General features: G+C 40.1%; 1 protein-coding gene across 2 annotated transcripts in view; it reads right to left on the reverse strand.

The window, feature by feature from the left end:
* The window catches only part of PHKA2 (phosphorylase kinase regulatory subunit alpha 2), a 44,635-nt gene that overhangs the window by 9,069 nt on the left and 17,814 nt on the right, over window positions 1–17,752 (reverse strand). For both annotated transcript variants that reach the window (XM_066176899.1, XM_066176898.1), the window contains exons 15-27: window positions 16,192–16,301; window positions 13,636–13,780; window positions 13,086–13,164; window positions 11,585–11,748; window positions 10,735–10,908; window positions 9,490–9,578; window positions 8,249–8,382; window positions 6,616–6,772; window positions 5,070–5,149; window positions 4,766–4,844; window positions 4,511–4,640; window positions 3,829–3,930; window positions 3,102–3,220 (exon numbers count right to left, since the gene is read on the reverse strand). In XM_066176899.1, the coding sequence (XP_066032996.1) occupies window positions 3,102–3,220; window positions 3,829–3,930; window positions 4,511–4,640; window positions 4,766–4,844; window positions 5,070–5,149; window positions 6,616–6,772; window positions 8,249–8,382; window positions 9,490–9,578; window positions 10,735–10,908; window positions 11,585–11,748; window positions 13,086–13,164; window positions 13,636–13,780; window positions 16,192–16,301 (1,562 nt within the window). The remainder of the gene's footprint in view (window positions 1–3,101; window positions 3,221–3,828; window positions 3,931–4,510; window positions 4,641–4,765; window positions 4,845–5,069; window positions 5,150–6,615; window positions 6,773–8,248; window positions 8,383–9,489; window positions 9,579–10,734; window positions 10,909–11,584; window positions 11,749–13,085; window positions 13,165–13,635; window positions 13,781–16,191; window positions 16,302–17,752) is intronic.

Below are 17,752 nucleotides of genomic sequence, written 5' to 3' on the forward strand. Positions count from 1 at the left end.
TCAGCCCAGGAAGGACTTCACTAAAAGTGCCATCTTAAATCCCCTTATCTCCAAGTAAGAAACCACCTGAGCAGTGTAATGGGGCAGGAGGAAAATGACTGCAAACTGCATGTTTGGAAAGCACAGGCCTATAGACTCTACATAGCCAAGCTCTGCAAAAAAAATCCCCAGCAAACAGTCCATTTCCACTGCTACTAGTGTTCATGAGGCACACGTGGTGTTCCAATGCTTGCTGTTCCTTTCCACTGCAAACTCACCATGACAGACAGAACTTCATGCTCTGCAGCTGCTTTTAGGGCATTTGGGAGGTGTGCCATTGACAGTAAGATGCAGACAGTGAGAGCTTAACAAGAGCTACAGTTCTGTCTTGAAAGAAGATGACTTCTTGAAAAGATACCCATGCAACCCCTATCTCATCAACTGGAAGCTATTCTGGGTTCCTCACTGTCAAGAGGCATTACTACATTACTTTTACATGCTGAAGACACCTGTAACAATCCACTATCAAGTAGCTACATCTGCTACAGCTGTTTATCTGCTACAACTGCTTAGGTTCAAAAGAACTAAGTGGATCAAAATACGAGATTCAACTTCTACTATGACATTACTAATGAGAATTGATTCCCAATGGAGACATGGCAAAGAGGAAGGGTTTCAAAACAAGGTTTTAGGCAGGAGAAGACAGAGGAGGTGTCTAGAGCCAAGACCCTTGCACACAAACACACAGAAGGTGAAGCGCATGTGCAGAGCTACAGACAGTGTTTTACCGTGGAAGCAAACATGCTGCTGGACATGGAGTGCCCTTCATGAAAGAACTAGGAAACAAAACCAAACACCAAGGTCAGACAGCCAGGAGAACAGAACACAGATATCATTAGGTAACACAATGGTGCAAAGACAAGAAATATGGAATAACCTCAGGTATTCAGGGAAAAACTGCAGCAACCCCTGGCCTCTTGCAGTGTTGCACTTCAGCTGATACCAGCTCAGCTGCTGCTGATTCCCAGGGTCACCATGAGGTAGAGCCTGCCGTGCCTGGAGCCTGTTTGGCAGCCCATACAATCCATAGAGCTCCCAGCATGGCCAGCACAAGCCACCAGATTAAGATGCAGGCAAAAGCTTCCCTGTGACTCGGGGCTGAGGTGAACACTGCTTCCATTCCCCATTTGTTGCAATGCCACCAGCTTCTCTTTGCATGAGGTCACCTTGCTGGAGAGACAGCAGGCTGCCAACTGGATGGGCAGCACTAAACAAAAAGCTGCGAGGCAAATTTTTTGCTGAACTGTGGATGCAGCATCTCAGACTTTAGGCACTTTCCTCTAACTGCCCACCCCAAATCATGCCTTCACAATCAGTGTTAATGGTTCTGACTCAAGAAAGAACAGCCACAAAAGAGGGACCTGTAGCTGCTCAACACTCCAGATGCTAGTACCAGTAGTTGAAATATTCCTTGTAACAACAAAGTGTATCCTGCACCGCACCACCCCACCCAACCCCCTGCAAAGTGACATTACATTAGCTGCCAGTCAATTATTTAGAGAATGCAGTGAGATGTGGCAGGAAGCAGCAGGAAAGACCAAGGGGGAGGGGGGTACAAAAATAAACTCAGGCAAGTCCTCCTCTGTGCAAACCACCAAGTTTCCGTGGAATGTGAAAGCAACAAAAGAACTATGTTTCTAATGTCAAGAGGTCCAAGTACTCCAGCTCAGGCCCACCTCTGTATTTCAAACAAAATAATGCTGCCATCTAGTGCCTTGTCTCTCCTCCTTCCTGGAAAGGCCCCGAATCCAGACATCCCAGTTTGACTGGGAGCCCTGCTCAGACTGACCTCCAAGGCCACCTCAGGGCCAGTGCAGGACAGTCGGCAGCACCTTCACAGCCTCCCCCTCACCCACCATGATGCTCTGGCAGTGGCACAGCTCAAACACAGCAGCCAGGTCTCACAAGAGGCATCATGTGTTCCTCAGGGATCTCTGCTTCCTTGCCTTACCATGTCCCACGAAGAATCATTAACCGATCTTTACTGCCACAAGCAAATGCTTCATGTTAAGACCACGTAAAAATGCCACTCCTTTCTGAAGGTTTATTCAATCTGTTTCATCAATCAAAGGAAAACATCAAATATTTCCTTACATGAGGCTGCTCAAAGCCCCATCCAATCTGACCTTATACATTTCCAGGGACAGGGCATCCGCAGCTTCACTGGGCAATCTGTTCCACTGCCTCTCCCCCTTTATGGTAAAAAAAGTCTCCTTGTATCTAACCTAAACCCACCCTTCCAGTTTAAAACTTTTGTCCCTTATCCTGTCACTACAGGCCTTGGAAAAAAGCATCTCTTCATCTTTCCTTTAAGCCTCCTTTATATATTGCAAGGCTGCAAAGAGGTCTCTTGGAGCCCTCTCTCTCTAGTTTGAATAACCCATGAGGAAAAATAGAACCAATCTTACAAATGTATTTTATTTGACCACTACCTTCCTATTTATTTAAAGCAAAAAAAAAAATTACTAATAGAAACACGAAGTAGAGAAATCAAACCTCTCATAACAAAACCATCAGTCACATTCATTCAGAGTATTTTGGTTGTGTTTTCTGTGATGTCTCCATATACTCAGTTAAAATTAATTTAAAGTATTGAACTTGAATATATATGTATAAATTCTAGCAGTAATCATCCTCCATTCCTGAAGAAACAGAACTGGAAGAAAACAAAACAAGATTCCTTTTCCACATGTACCTTTTCCAAAAGGCATGTGGTCCGGTTTTGCAACTTGGGCCAAGTACAAGAACAAACACTGCATAAGAGCTTCTCTTTGTACATCTGACTTTTCCTTAGCTAAACATGATAGAAGAGCTGTTTTTACAGTGGACGCCATGAATGCATTACAGTTTGTTTAAGTTCTTCTGCATTCAGCATGTAAAACTAGAACAAAAGAGGAAGAACGCTTTTGGAGGAAACATCCCTTAACTGCCTTCTATTTAGTGATCTGTTTTAAAATCAAATCAACTTTGGAAATTTCTGTTATTTAGCAAGAATAAAATGTAACATAACACAGTTCCAGAACAGCTGTACTTTCTGGTGAGCATTGACAGAAAACCCTCACCTGCTTCATCTCACTCTTCAATTTAGTAATACCACTTCTTTCTGTTTTGGTTGCTCCAGAATGCCCCATCTCATGAATAGAAATTGCAGGGCTGGATGAAGAGGAATCTACAGGTCGCACTGGACAGAAGCAAATGGACATTTTTAACATTCTAGGGGTAAAAAAATAGATGAAATTGTATCTAAGAAGCTAAACACAAATCATTTCAGAAATGTGCAATGCTCTTGGTGACAGCATCCTTTCACAGGATCACATCAAGAGTTCAAACCTGGTTATATCAATTAAGGGGCTTAAATCCATTCTTGGCTATCAGAAACTGATTTTCCAAGACAGTGAGCAATTGTAAATTTAGTAAGAATTGCAAAGAGACTCTGAGGGTCTACAGAGGAGCCCAGGAGACAGCTGATGTGCCAGTGAGGAATATGTGGGCATCAAAGACATGCTTCTTGAAGGCAGGTTAGATATGACCTTTTAATGGCTTTTGTTCCGGTTCCATAAAAATTCTTCATTTTAAAAGTTTGCCTTCATATTACTGAACACTTGATACAATCTTATTTCAGTGCAGGATAGCTTCCATCATATGTTTTTTGTTTATTTCACAGCAGACATACACATGTACTGGTCACCCATGATTAATACATTATCTAGACCTTAATTTCACATGCAGAAAGAATAGATCCCCACTTATAAGACAATCTAACTTAACACATAAAAGTGAACAACTTACAGCTTCTTTCCACTCCAAACTCTTTCCCACTCAGAATATGATGTAGGAGACTTTTCATATCAAAGGGGCTTAGATTCATCAAGCTCTCTGAAGCTTCTTCACCTAGTTAAACAAAATAAACCAAAACACAATGACAAATGTCTCTGGGAAGACAACAAACTATAAAGCCAGCTAAGGAAACTGTGAATGAAGTCCAATCACATTTAACTCCTTGGTTAGCCCTTCCTTTAAAAAAATTAATATGTAATCACATTTCAAAGAAAATGTATTTCAGGACAAAACAACAAACACTCCATGGAAACAACACTATTTGCATTAATCTTTGTTATGTCATAGGTTATGCAAAATTTCACTGAAGCTCATGATAAGAAAGCAGTTGATCCCTTATAGAACAAGATCACTTGCAAAGATATTACAGCCATCTCCCAACAGGAAATGACATGAGGATCTAAATTCCCGAGACAGAGTTATTCTGTAAAGAATATCCTCTGATATTCTTTGAATAACTGGGTGCTGGGGGGAGAGAAATCTTTAATTAAGTCCAAAAAAAGTGATTTTCCAGGTTTGTAACTGCACATATAAACTAAGAGGTAATAAAAGGATTTTACACACATAACTGAGAAGATGAAGGGTGAAGGAGAAATGATACCATAAGTACCCTTACAATAAAACTGCTTCCTACCTGAGCATTTCAGGCTTCGTGCCAGCTCCGTGGCCATCACCTGGATTATCAGACCAATGCGGAGCCGGAGCATCTCCACAAACAGACTGGGCTGTGACCGGACGTACATGGCCAAGTACATAATGATTTCCTGCAAGGACAAATCCATTAAGGCACCCATCAGACTGGGTCTTCATGGCTTTGAAGCAATCTCAGAGCAAACACTGGCACAGCACCAGGCACAGTCCAAGAAGCCTTTTTGCACAGGCTGCATACCTGTGTCAGGACTGCAATACTGATGTCTTGGCCACTGGCTTCATAAATGAGATCTGTGAGCTCCTCAGGTGGCAGTGGGCTGCAAGAAGACAAAGGCAGCAGTGACTCACCACAACCAGCTACTAAATTCTTCAGCAAGCACTGGCATCAAATCACCCAGAAGAAAGGCACCTACAATTCTACCCGGGTGGCTGCAAATGCTTTTGAGGGCAAGGAGTAAGGTTTAAAAGAAGATTATAGCAGCAGAATGGTACCAGCAGGAAGATGAAGGGCAGCCTGTGCCTGAGGCACAGCTCCAACTTACGTGGTAATGATTTTCTCGCGGGGTTCTGGTGGCAAGCCCACTGTAAGCTGTTTGTGGTGTGACAGAAGGTCTGTGCATGCCTATCATAAGGGGACAAAAAGCAAGAGACCTTTCTCTGAGTCACGTGGAAATGAATTAAATTAATTCAATTTCTTTAGCAATTTTAAATGCATTTCTATTAATTACCAGACATAAAAATCCAGCAGAAGGTTGTTAAATAGTTTCCAAAGATCTCCTGAGGTCAACAGGGCTATGAGAGTTTGCCCAGGCTGAAAGTGGCCTGTTTTCCTGCTCAGTGAAGTCAGCAGCATAATGATTAGATCAGGAACTCTAGTGGGGCTGGCAGATCAACAAAGGCTTTCATCCTTTCTCATACGATAAACTTTTGTTCTTTATTTAAGACAACCCTATTTTTAATCAATGAAAAGTTTGGCAACATTAGTTTAAAAAATCCTGTGTACTAATATATGTCCTAAAACAAACACTCAGCATACTGCAACACAGTCCTGATACATTCTGAAATAGCTACTGTCCTCAGTACCACAGTGTTTACTCTTTTGTATCGACCTCCTTTAAATGTGGGTGTTCAGTTTACCTGTTTTAGTGTCCTGAATAAAAAAAAAAGTCACAGAACAGCGTTTCTCTGGTTTTGAAGAGTCTATTTTCACTCCCTTAACATGGAAGAAAACAGATCATCCCTATTCTCCTCCTCCCTAATTCTTTGTCAACCTTCTCAAGTTAACATCCATGGCTTTTTGTGAGCATGTCTGTACTGCTTGTCCATGGTGTCTTGAGAAGGGAAGTTGTGCTAAATAATGTACCATGCACAATGACTATCACAAACTGCTCCCCACAGACAGGATTGTCACTAAAATAAGGCATTCTTATTTATGTCTCTATCCAGAGAGCCTTGAAAGTGGCCAGGAATTACAGAAAGAGCTCCTCAGAAATATGTAGGGGATTACTAAAAAATGAAACAAATACTTTTAGAGTCCTAGAGAGGAAACCTTTTTGTAATGATGAAAATCATATCTGTACTCTTAACAGTGGATTTTTCTTGTTACCACTTAATGGTCATGGATATTTAAATGGTTCCAAACATCCATTCACAAGGCAGACTGTCCACCCAAGGGGACGGAAATGGGCAGAACATGTTTTTTTCATCATCACCAGCACCCTGACATAGCAGTACTCCAAAAGTGCTCATACCATCACAACAGCAACAATACCAGTGACAACTGCAGCTTTCAAAGCACACAATTAAACTTCTCCATTTAAAAGAGATGAAATGAAGCCTTCACAACTATTTACAGTGTGACATTCTCCGTCCAAGCCAGCATTAGCACAGTTTGCAGCACAGATGAAAGATAAAGACGTAGTAAGACTCTAGATCAGAAAAACAACTATTATTAAATTAAAAACGCTGCACTATGTATGTTGTAAAGTAAAACCAGAAGAAGGGCAAGCACAAACCCCAACAGAAAACTGGTAGCTTTATCTCTGTTTCCAGGCAGGAAGTTGAACCAGGATTATTTGTATTTCATACCTCAGCCAGGACTTCAACTCTCTTTTTGAGTATGCCAGAAATGTAACGGATTAAGCCCCACTCCTGATTGAGGCCTGCCTTTCTGTAGAGCTCATTGAGGAGGCAGTGAACAGTGACACCATACTGTCCATCCAGCTCTGTGTCCCAGTCAGCACCTCTGCCACAAAACAAACAGGAGGTAATTGTCATCAGGCAAGACGCTAAACTTTACCACATGGCTAGATTTTGACTGCCTTGCTCACATTGGTGACGTTTGGTCCCATACCAAATGGGACATCTGTGCCTTCACCACAGATGGATTATATGTGGACAAAATCCTCTTGATACCAGAAACTTTCACACTAATTTGAGCACTCACTCAGCTGCGAGCCAGTGACTTGAAAAGGAACAACCTGAAGGATTTCCCACTAGACTTTAAATTGAGCGAGTGCTCATCCAGCAAACATGGACAGTTTACTGGAGGAACACTCCATGTGGTGCTTTTTCAGAGCAGAGTTCAACAATATCTTCAGTACTGCTGAAGACTTCACCCATTTTTCAGATCCTTCAGGGGAATTTTTTAGCCTTTTCTCTTTCTTAGGTTTAACTAAACTTCTGTGTTGCTTATGCCATTACTGAAAAAAGCAAAGGGGATTTCTGTTCCTCTCCTGGTTTTGAAATTCACTGCACTATGGCTTCTCTTTGGTAATGTTTTGAAGTGTCACAGAATGACTTTTCAACTCCTGCTGACAAGAATCCACCAGAAGTCCACCTGCCTGCCCAACTGAGTCTCCCTCGGTGAAATTACTGGTGTTAGATGCAGTTAAACAACAAAACATTTTTTTTAATAGGATTTCCTTTACTCTTTAAGAGAGGAGGCTAAACATATTGCTTGGGAAATCAAGAAGATCAAAGAAGAGGTCCTCACAGGACACAGACTAAAATAAACAAAAATGCAGTCTTCGTAGCAGTAGGGAAGACCATCTGTGACTAACACACACTTGTCTTTGCACCAAAAGCTAACTGCCTGACAGGTTCCAGCAGTATTGTCCTACACAGGAAAAAAAAAAAAACAACTCAATAAACACACTTCAGAAGATGATTCTGTTGTTTGTATTTGCATTTTGTTCCCATCAAACCAATTTAAAAAGCAGGAGGTGGGTCTAGACTGCTTTCAAGAATGTTTTAAAAAGTACCAAATTTTAGCCAGTTTTATAATTAAATATGCAAAGGGATTAGAGGAAAAATAGCGAACACTCATTAAAATTGCATTTTGCCTTTAGTTTAAAAATGACAAGATGAATTTTCCCTCTACTTTCATTCTTGTGTATGAAAATCACACCAAATCTTTGTGAACTTTGGAGTGCCACAAATAGAGCAGGGTGTTTTTTCATTCATGGAAAGGATTTTTGCATCTAATTTGTGAGCCCTGGAGACTTCATGTATTTGCAGCTGTGTGCCAATCAACTCTAAAATTTGTACAAGTCTTCTTGTGTATCCAAATAATTCCTGTAATCAAACTAACCAAAAGTATGCTTATTAAAGCACAAAATAATTCCACTGTCCTCTCAAAACACAACCTGACCAATGGAAGAATAATCAGATAGCTGTGACCAAACTTAAACATGCTGAAGTTCATACTCAGGCAACTTACTTGAGTATATGCAAGATATACAAGATATCTGCTTGATCATGGAGTGTCGGACATTCCTTAAGCTGATGAACGAGCTTCCTGCAATCCAAATCACCATGAGCATCTTTAGGTAAGTGCAAAACATTTTCACAGTCCTGATAACAAAGATGGATGAAAAATCAAAAGACATGACCTTGAAAAAAGTAGAACTGTAACTCCCTGCAACTTCAAACTTCCCATTAAAAAATCACAACAGACTTGCAACAAAGCTCTGCACTTGAAATACAGACACATCACTTAGTTCTTGCCAGGATACTGCAGGCACAGAAAGGAGACTAGTCCCAAGAAACACAAACCCCAGAATGGAACCTTATATCTACTTTTTTTTTTTTTTTTGACAAAACAAAGAAATTGAATTATCTGCATGCTTCTCCTGTCGCATCTTATATTACTTGTAAAGAGAAAAGCAGAGAGATACTATCCTTTATTTCATTGAAATAATTTAGAGCTTTTTGAGTTCCATCTCTAACCTGTATATAAGTGGCGCTTTATGAATGCAAATATTGCCATTATAAATTTTCCAAGCTTATGAAAGTAAAATGATAACTAATCAGATGATGTAACCCTATGGTGAATTCTTGGATGAAAAAAAGTTTTGTTTAACAAGATGTTCAGCAATTTATATAATCCTAAAATACCATTTCCACAAACAGAGCCTTCTGCAGAGCAGAATCCTTCAGGAGGCTGGATACAAACTCCTTTAGCCATTCTCAGCAGCTGGTCATATATACCAAGACAAAACAACCCCATCTTTATGGGACACGATTTATCCCATCTTGAGACGGGATTTGGCTGGTGCCTTAAAGGACATTCACACATTCCCTCTTTCCCCAGATGTTACTATAAATAGCATTTCTTGGAAAACATCTCTAAAGGCTTTGAACATCCCGTCCCTCTCCTTGTGTTCAGCTAGAACTAAAGATGATGACTTAACTTTTGGCTTTCAAAAATAAAGCAACTTTTATGTTCTTTTCTGTTTTGCGCATGCAATTAAAAACGTTCCACTTGATAGTGTCTCTTTGAGTAAAAAACCTTCATCCAGCCAAAAAAATAATTTCCAAAACAAGGGAGTGCCTTAGACAGAATGGCTTGTCTCTGAAGAAAAATGAGACCTGGCATAGCGTTTGGAAGGAAAACACGAGGAAAGGCTACAAGCATTGCATCCTAAAACCACAAACAGCATAAAAATTCCCACACCTTACCTTTGTCTCAAAGAAATGAGGATTATCGACGAGATTCAAAGACTTTCGGTGTGTGTTCAGAACTTTAGTGGGAAGAGACATAGACATGGCTGGAAAGCAAAGTCACCAGGACAGAAAGAAAAAAAAAGTCTGTTTCAGTAACATGACAATCAAAAACGCCTCCATGAACCAGCTTGACAAGGTAAAAACAACAGAAATACCTCCAAGAGTCAAAATACAGAGGCAGGATTCTGAGATGGCTGTGCACAGAACTCTGAGACAAGCTCATGGTCTGAACCTTATCTCCTTGCAGGTTTGCTCTAAGAGTTTCTGAGATCAGCATGTCAAAGGTTCAGGGGCTACATGCTCAACTGATACCTCTTATTTGGCCCATTACTCCAAAATCCTGCAGCCCAGTGACCTGACCCTGCCAAGTGTTTTAAACATTTCAACAGGAAGTGAGTGGAGGAAATGGCCTAACTGGTAAGATTTCATAATTAAAATTATAATGCTAAATGCAGGTTAATGCTCTGTTAACTTCATAGGCTGAATTCAGCGGAGGATCAGAAGATGTGGCACGTGAAAGACGGCAGGAAAGACTAACAGAAAAGCTTGGAAGTTACTTTACACTGAAGTTAAGGGAAGTCTTCCATGGACCAGGGCATTTAATACTACATATCTACATATAAAACAATTCATATGTTGGAACCTATTTACAAATTCAGCCAAAGTCTTATTTTGGTGTATATCCTCCAATCAGGCTATCAGGAATGTAGCATGATTAGAAAGACAGTACTCCCTCTCTACTCCATTTGTTCTTACAAATTTAGAAAGTACATGTGAATATTTACGCTTTTCTTGTATTGAAACATTTCATTTCACAGCAAATTTATTAAAATAAAAAAGAACATTTTGCCTGCCTATATACAAGCAAAGACAAAACAATTAATTAACTAATTTGGGTTCTCAAATTCTATCCAACTAAGCATCTGTAGCAGCTTCCAAAACATTAACGTTGATTAAATGTTACATTTCATTGCAGGTTTTCTGTGTATACACCATGACATTCGATACAGTGGGAATATGACAGCAACAGCTTCAGTCATTCTTACTTGTTAAGAAATTTCTTATTTTTTCTCTATAGAGAAATAACTATGGCATAAGTATGTCAAAAGGTACAATTTTTAAATACTTGAACTTACCCCTGGTAGCAGCCAAACCAGGTTTTGTAATTATGATCAGCAAATAAACAATAGGGAGAAATACCTGGAACTTCCAAGCCCTTTGTCTTGGCCATTATTGACAGTATCTCTTCTGTGGAATGGTTTGCACTGAACACAGGTGGTTGACTCGTTGTCTTTGAAGTTGGAGGCAGGTATGACTTCAGTGCTGTGCTCTGCAGGACATCATTTATATACTGATCCAGCTCATCCTGGCTATCTAGTGCAACATACATTAAAAAAAAAAAAAAGGTTTCTTAAAGGTAAAAATTACTATTTCTCATCATCACTTTCTTATTCAAACACACCACCATATTCTTGCTTATTTATAACGGCACTTTTGGTGTCACAGAAACTGACACCAAAAAGGCTTAAAAATCTCTTCCTTACACTATTCTTGCATATTTTGTTTTGGAAACCAAAGAAAAAAAAATTTTTGACGCTGAAAACAGATTTAGAAGCTAGCTTTGCCTTTGAAGGAATCAAAAGGGCTTTTATCTTGCTGGTAGATCATAGAACACAGCTGGACTTAATGTTTGTAAAAGTCTCTTCCAATATCATTCTAAGACTCTATCATCTCTTCCACCCAAGTTCTTGTCCAAGACTTTTCACACTCCTCTTCCCTCTAACCTCTTCCACACCTCCCACCTGCTGACTCTCTAGACTCAGCTTTGTTGTAGCAGTACCAGTCAATACCATACTACAAATGCAGGAAGAACACACATGAATTCATTCTCCAAACTGATTCATGCAGGTCCTGTCCTCAGGTGGATGCAGGAGAAAACCAAATGACCATCAGCTGTGCACAGAACAGACAGACTGCACTGTAGGCAAACCCTGGCTCTGCTAATACAACTTGAGAGAGAAAAAAATACCAAGTGAAAAAACACTACTACCTTTTTCACAGAAATCTGCTGGGTAGTCTCCATATTCACTGTCAGGACTATTACACTCGTCATTACGGTCATCAAACAGTTTCAGGTCACAGTCTGGATCCAGGAAGCTCAGATATGTATGGAAAGAGGTGGTAAGAAATTCTGATAGCTTGCCTATCTTCACCCTGCAAAAGGGGACATGGGCCAAAGAGCATTAACATCCACTATTCTGATACTGATCAGTGCTCGCTTAGCTTTCAACACCTCCTCCGAAATTTATGAAACCTGCTGTTCAATCCACCTTTGGTAACTATAAAGTCACAGAAACTGACACCAAAAAATAAAAACAACAGTTGCAGATCCATTTGGGTACTTACTGCTCTAGGTACTAATTGATTTTAACTGTGTTATGGTAACAGGCCTAGGTCAAAGCCTAATTATGCAAGGTGTTGTATGTTCATGTGAAGAGAGAACCTGAACAAAGACCTGTGCTCCAAGGATAAGGTATAAGAAACTGGGGGCCCATGGGGCTATGCTTTGGATTTGTGCTAGAAACAGTGCTGACAACACAGGGATGTATTAGTTACTGTTAAGCAGGGCTTACACAGCATCCCAGCCTTTTCTGCTTCTCACCTCACCCCACCAGCACAGGCTGGGGGTGCACAAAGAGCTGGGAGAGGACACAGCTGACCCCTGCTGACCACAGGGACATTCCATACCACAGGGTGTCATGCTCAGCATATAAAGCTGGGGGAAGAAGGTTAAATAGGAAGATGTTCAGGGATACAGGGATTTGTCTTCCCAAGCCTCAGTTACATTTGATGGAGTCCAGCTTTCTTGAAGACAGATGAACTGCCTGCCCATGGAAAGTGGTGAATGAATTTCCCATTTTGCTTTGCCTGCATGTGAGGTTTTTGCTCTACTTACTAAACTCTCTTTGTCACAACCCATGAGTTTTCCCACTTGTATTCTTCCAATTCTCTCCCCGATCCCACAAAGGGGAGGGTGGGTGAGTGGCCATGTGGGACTGAGTTGTTGACTGGAGTTAAACCACGACAATATTTGATTGTCAAAGGAAGATACTGATTGAGAGAGTAAGTAGAAAAAGAATAGGGAGGTACTGCGGCATCCTACTTTACACATAGATGAACAGAACACACCAGCTTACAAGTACTACATGCAATCAATGTTTAAATCAGGTCCAGCAACTGTGAAAGTAATTTATTTTTTAATAACAGAAGCTCAGCCAGAGTCAGGATTTCATATTTCCCAAGATTTGATGTTTGTTTTCTTTATCCATTAATGGCAGTCAGTGATGGTCAATTTTTGGGAGACAGATCTTTTCTGTTGCACCTGAGGTCCAGTCACTGTACGACTGCCACAAAATAATTAAAGCTGAAACTTCCTTCTCTGCAGAATTCTAGTACAATGTCTGCGCACTACCACAAGTTCAAAACTGAGACTTTTATAGGATTTAATTTTAAAAATCATGGAGATAATAATGTGGTGATTCTGACATTACCTCGCACCTCCAAAATAACCATCTTCCAATTTTCTTATTGTGGCAAGAACTGCTGGATGAATGTCAGTACCATCATCAACTAAAAAAGAATAATGAAAGAATTGAAGCTCACCAACACATTCTTAAATTATCACATCCAAATACAGTGAATTACTGGGTATTGTCTACAATGTAAATCAGGCAAATTTAAAGCAGAACCCACAACTGCTATCAATATTTGCTTATTCAAAAATCCCAGACAAATAAAAAAAACACAACCCCTAGACAATTCTAAGGACAACACCAACCTGCCCAAGACAAGTTCCAAAGGGATTTCTATGAAATCTCTCTAGACAGAAATAGCATGGAGATGATGGGGTGATGGAAGCATATGAACAGGGAGTAAAACCAAAATTAAATATTACCATGCCATTGAAATCCAGCATACACATGAGAAAAATACTTGTACTTCTGATGTTAGGAAGTCCTGCTACCTGTTTCCTCCCAAAGCAACGTTACCTATTCTCCTGCAGTGATCTACTCTGCTTGAAACTGAGAAAATTAAGTTTACCAAGCATTGTGTGGGTGATGGGAAATGTCAAGGTTGGTCTCCCTGTCATCCTCCAGCAAGAAGTGAGGTAAGCCAGCTCTGTCTTGAGCATCTCCACAATCATCTGATTGTCTAGAGCCAGATAGAAGTGATGCTGGTCAGTAAACTAGAGAAGAGAAAAACACAACATAGGGGGAGTTGTCAGTGCTTTTCTATTTTCTATTTCTTCCCTTAAATCATTCACAAAAGCCATATGAGCTAGTCCTGACAACAACACAAACAACCTGAATTAACCTAACAAGGCCTCAGACTGTGAAAAAAAAAATCCCTCCTTGTGCAAGAGTCCATTTTCTTATGCCTGTAAACTGACCATCAAAGCTATACAAACAAAACCTAGACAATCACAGCCATGAAGCAGAATCTTCCCAACAACCAATTACACTGATCTATGATCTGGAAGATGGACGTACTCTAAATGTGGGAAAAAAAGCTAACAGCAGTAACAAAAGCAATAAACAGGTTTAAGTGCACACTGGGGACCAGAAGCCATTTACTGTATGTCTCTTGGGAAAGCCAAGCAGAATACAGAAAAGCTGGCAGTTACTGAGGAAAAAAGGTACGTGAAATGTGCAATGGCAAAGTGCTGCTCCCACTGAGCAGGAAGCCAAGAACCACAGTATTATGGCTACTTAGGAGCTGGAACCAAAGCTGTTCAAATAATAGAAAGTTTGTCTAAGCAGCCACAATAAAAGTTAAGGAAGCCTTGGGGAGGGTAAGTGCATAAAGAACATGGAAGTTCAAGCTGACAAATTCCAGAGAAATTTCTTTACAGAAGGAATCATGAACTTGCCAAAACAACCCTTGAGCCACTTGCAATTAGCTTCGGTAATTCAAGAAGAACAAGTCCCAGAAACCCAGAGACAAGGAAACACACTGCCTGTCTTTAAAAAGGAAGAGCCACTTAAAAAGTCAGGCCAATATCAGTGCATGAAAGCAATGCAAAACTAAGCCTATTTGAGACAGCCAAGGTAATTACAAAATTATAAAGTAAGGTGGTCAAAAACCAATCTCAACAGATTAGTCCAATTTCCTTCTTTGGAGCAACCAGATGGTAAGTATAAGAAAATGGCTGACACCTGCCAGCTTCTGCAAATTTTCGCACTAGTGAACTGAACAAAAACATCCTAGGAAGCAGAACTAGTTTAAAAATTGTTGTCAAAAGGTAGTTACTAACGATTTTTCAGAATTACTGTATCTGAATGAAATCAGCTTTTGCCCCACACCTAATCAATGTTTTCACTAGAAAAGAGAATGAAATACAAATGACAAAATCTCAAAATTTGTGGACACTAGTCAAGATCAACAAGATGACTTAACTGCTAACCTTAGAAAGGTGACATTAAATATTAACTCCATCCACCCCCCCACCCCCCCCCCCCAAAAAAAAAGTCAGGGGAAGTGTCTGGCTTCAAAGTACAATGGAAAGTGTTATGCAGGCCTTAGTAAAACATGAAATAAGCAGGAACTGTCACTGTGTAGCTAATATAAATACAAATGCCATTTTGGAATATCCTAATAAGTAAGTCCTTATTTGATACATGACAAGATTTTAGCGGGAATACTGGGTCCTACTTACATAGTAAGATGTGAACTAAGAGGTATTTTGAAAAAAATCACATCTCTAAGGAATTTTTCCCTTATTTGCAAAAGTGAAGCAACACAACTAACATTTCATAAAGCTGCTCGTGATCGACTGACATGGGGAAGAACAAGAAAGGGTCTACATTTTTTGCAGTAAATCTGGTTTGTTTGGACATTATGAAGCAGTGCAGAGGCCTTCTACAGAGTCCACTGAATGGCTTCAGCTGGAGTTTAAAAACTTCATTAGTCTAACATCTGTTTAGAAGGGTGGATGCATGCTTTATCCTGCATCAGCAGTACATGATTGGAGCAGGTGACCCCCTGGCCATCTAAGTACCAACTGCTAGAATAATTCTATTGAAGTAAGTGTGTTGCATTTCATTAAATGTATAAATAGGAGCCATTGATTCTGTGAGGATCCAAACTTCAAGCAACACTGAAAAAACATGCTAAAGAGAAAGGAAAGAAAAGAAAGAAAAGACATCCATTTCTACTGACCCTTTGAACAATAATATGAAAAGATCACACCTTTACCTCCTAGAGGTTACAGTATTTACCACTCTTACATGGTACTCATTTTTTCATCAAAGCAATCAGTAGAAAGATATATTAAGTGATCCATTTCTGCAGAAACTATTTCATTAATTAGAATGTTGGTGTGGGCAGAGATCAGTAACAGCTTTGCACTATTGATTTGCTGTGTCCTCCTAAGCCAGAAGCCAAAGAAACTGGACTCTGTATGACTGAAAAGAGATTTATCAGCAGTTCTACCATGCTGATCATTCCATGTTCCTAAAAACCCTACAAAGTAAAGCACATCTGCTGTGTCAGCCCTGTTCTACCTAAGGTACAATGACAGCAGGGAAAAGCAAAGTGCTTCACTAATGATTCACCATTAAGAAAGGAGTGATTTTCCTGCCAGCTTTACATGCTTACCTGAGGGGTAAAAGCAAATATTTGATTTCTGATCACATAGAGCTTGGAGGTGCCCAACACTCCAATGTGCCGGTGTGGCCGGCCACTCAATTTCATCTTCTTGTTCCGGCCTGGAAAGGAAAGAGAAAGAAAAGAATCTCAGCTAACATTTTCTGTGTTGTAGTCCAAAATGACCACTTTTAGACAGGAAAATTTACACTGCTAATACCAGTAAGGCAGAAAACCAGTAACAGAGTGTGAGGCTACAAACTCGTTTTGTAGCAAGGAGCAATATGATACCCAGAGTCCTTCAAAGGCCTGATTAAAAATTAAAATTATGGCTTCACTGACCATGGATTTGGTCTTGTAATTATAGTAATTGCTCAGCACCCAAAGCTTCCACACCAAGAAGGGCAGGAGATGTGATATTACAAAAACAAGGCTAACAACATAACCCAGAAATTCCAGTGTTTTCAAATATAAGATCTTAAAAACTCACGCCTGCAGGCTAAATCAACACACAAAATATATCCAAATACAAAGACAGATTTTCACCAGGCTTTAATAAGCTTCACTTTTTTCAGTGGAGCTTATTAGCAAATGATCCACACTACAACCTTTGCACCAGCAGCCAGGAGCTGACTTGAATCTTCCTGACAAGGACTAAGAACCAAACAACCATGTGCCTGAAAAAATACTACTGTGAACATTCCCAAAGAAGTCACTGTTAAAAACAATCTACAAATCATCCTACTCACAGCCCCCACTAGTGAAAGAATGCTATTATGAATTATAATAAAATAAATGTAAGCCTCAGCAGAGGCCTGCAAATGTTTCATTTTCTTAAAGAACTTTGAAATGAAGAGCCAGATACTTTCACAGAAGCAATACTTACAATTTCTCTGTGTAAAGGGTCTACTTTCTAAAATTTATCTGAAGGCCCCATCACTTTGAAGGATTCAAAAAAAAAAAAAAAGCTCCCTTATTAAAACAAAAAAACAAGCCTTACAAACAAAAACCACCACAACAAAAAAATCTACACCCCCATGAGCAGCCTCAGCATTTTGTGTAACCAAATTGCCATGGGAACATGATCCAGACAGACAGAGAAGCAGGATACAGCTTCCCTTGTCCACACAGCAAAGGAATCTACCAGTGCTGAGTCATCCCATCTCAATTTTACTTTATAGCAGTATCCACAATTTTGAATCATGAGTTGCTGGCATGCCTGAAGAAGTAAAACTAAGTTAAATTAGGAATACGTGTAACAAACTTTCCACCAAGGCCCAAATAATTCCAGCAAGGATCATCAAGAACCAGTTATAAAAAGACTTAACAACTAGAACCAGTCAGAGCTTTGGGGTATTTACTTCAGTCAGTTCAGGCTGAGGAAAACAGGATTTGAGAGCCATTGCTAGGGAACTTCAATGTATTTAAAATCCTGTGTTTAGAAAAGCCCTAAAGGCTTCTGGGTTTGCAACAGAGACAGAGAACTTCAGCAGCTTATCTCAGCTCCAGCTTGGAAGGAACTTTAGCAGGAACCTGACAGCCCAAAGATGCTCTGATAGCAGCAGAGTTTCCC

Source organism: Chamaea fasciata, unplaced genomic scaffold (assembly GCF_029207755.1).
Source record: "Chamaea fasciata isolate MVZ Bird 193981 ecotype frontalis unplaced genomic scaffold, bChaFas1.0.hap1 SCAF_2, whole genome shotgun sequence".
NCBI classification, from domain to species: Eukaryota; Metazoa; Chordata; class Aves; order Passeriformes; family Sylviidae; genus Chamaea; species Chamaea fasciata.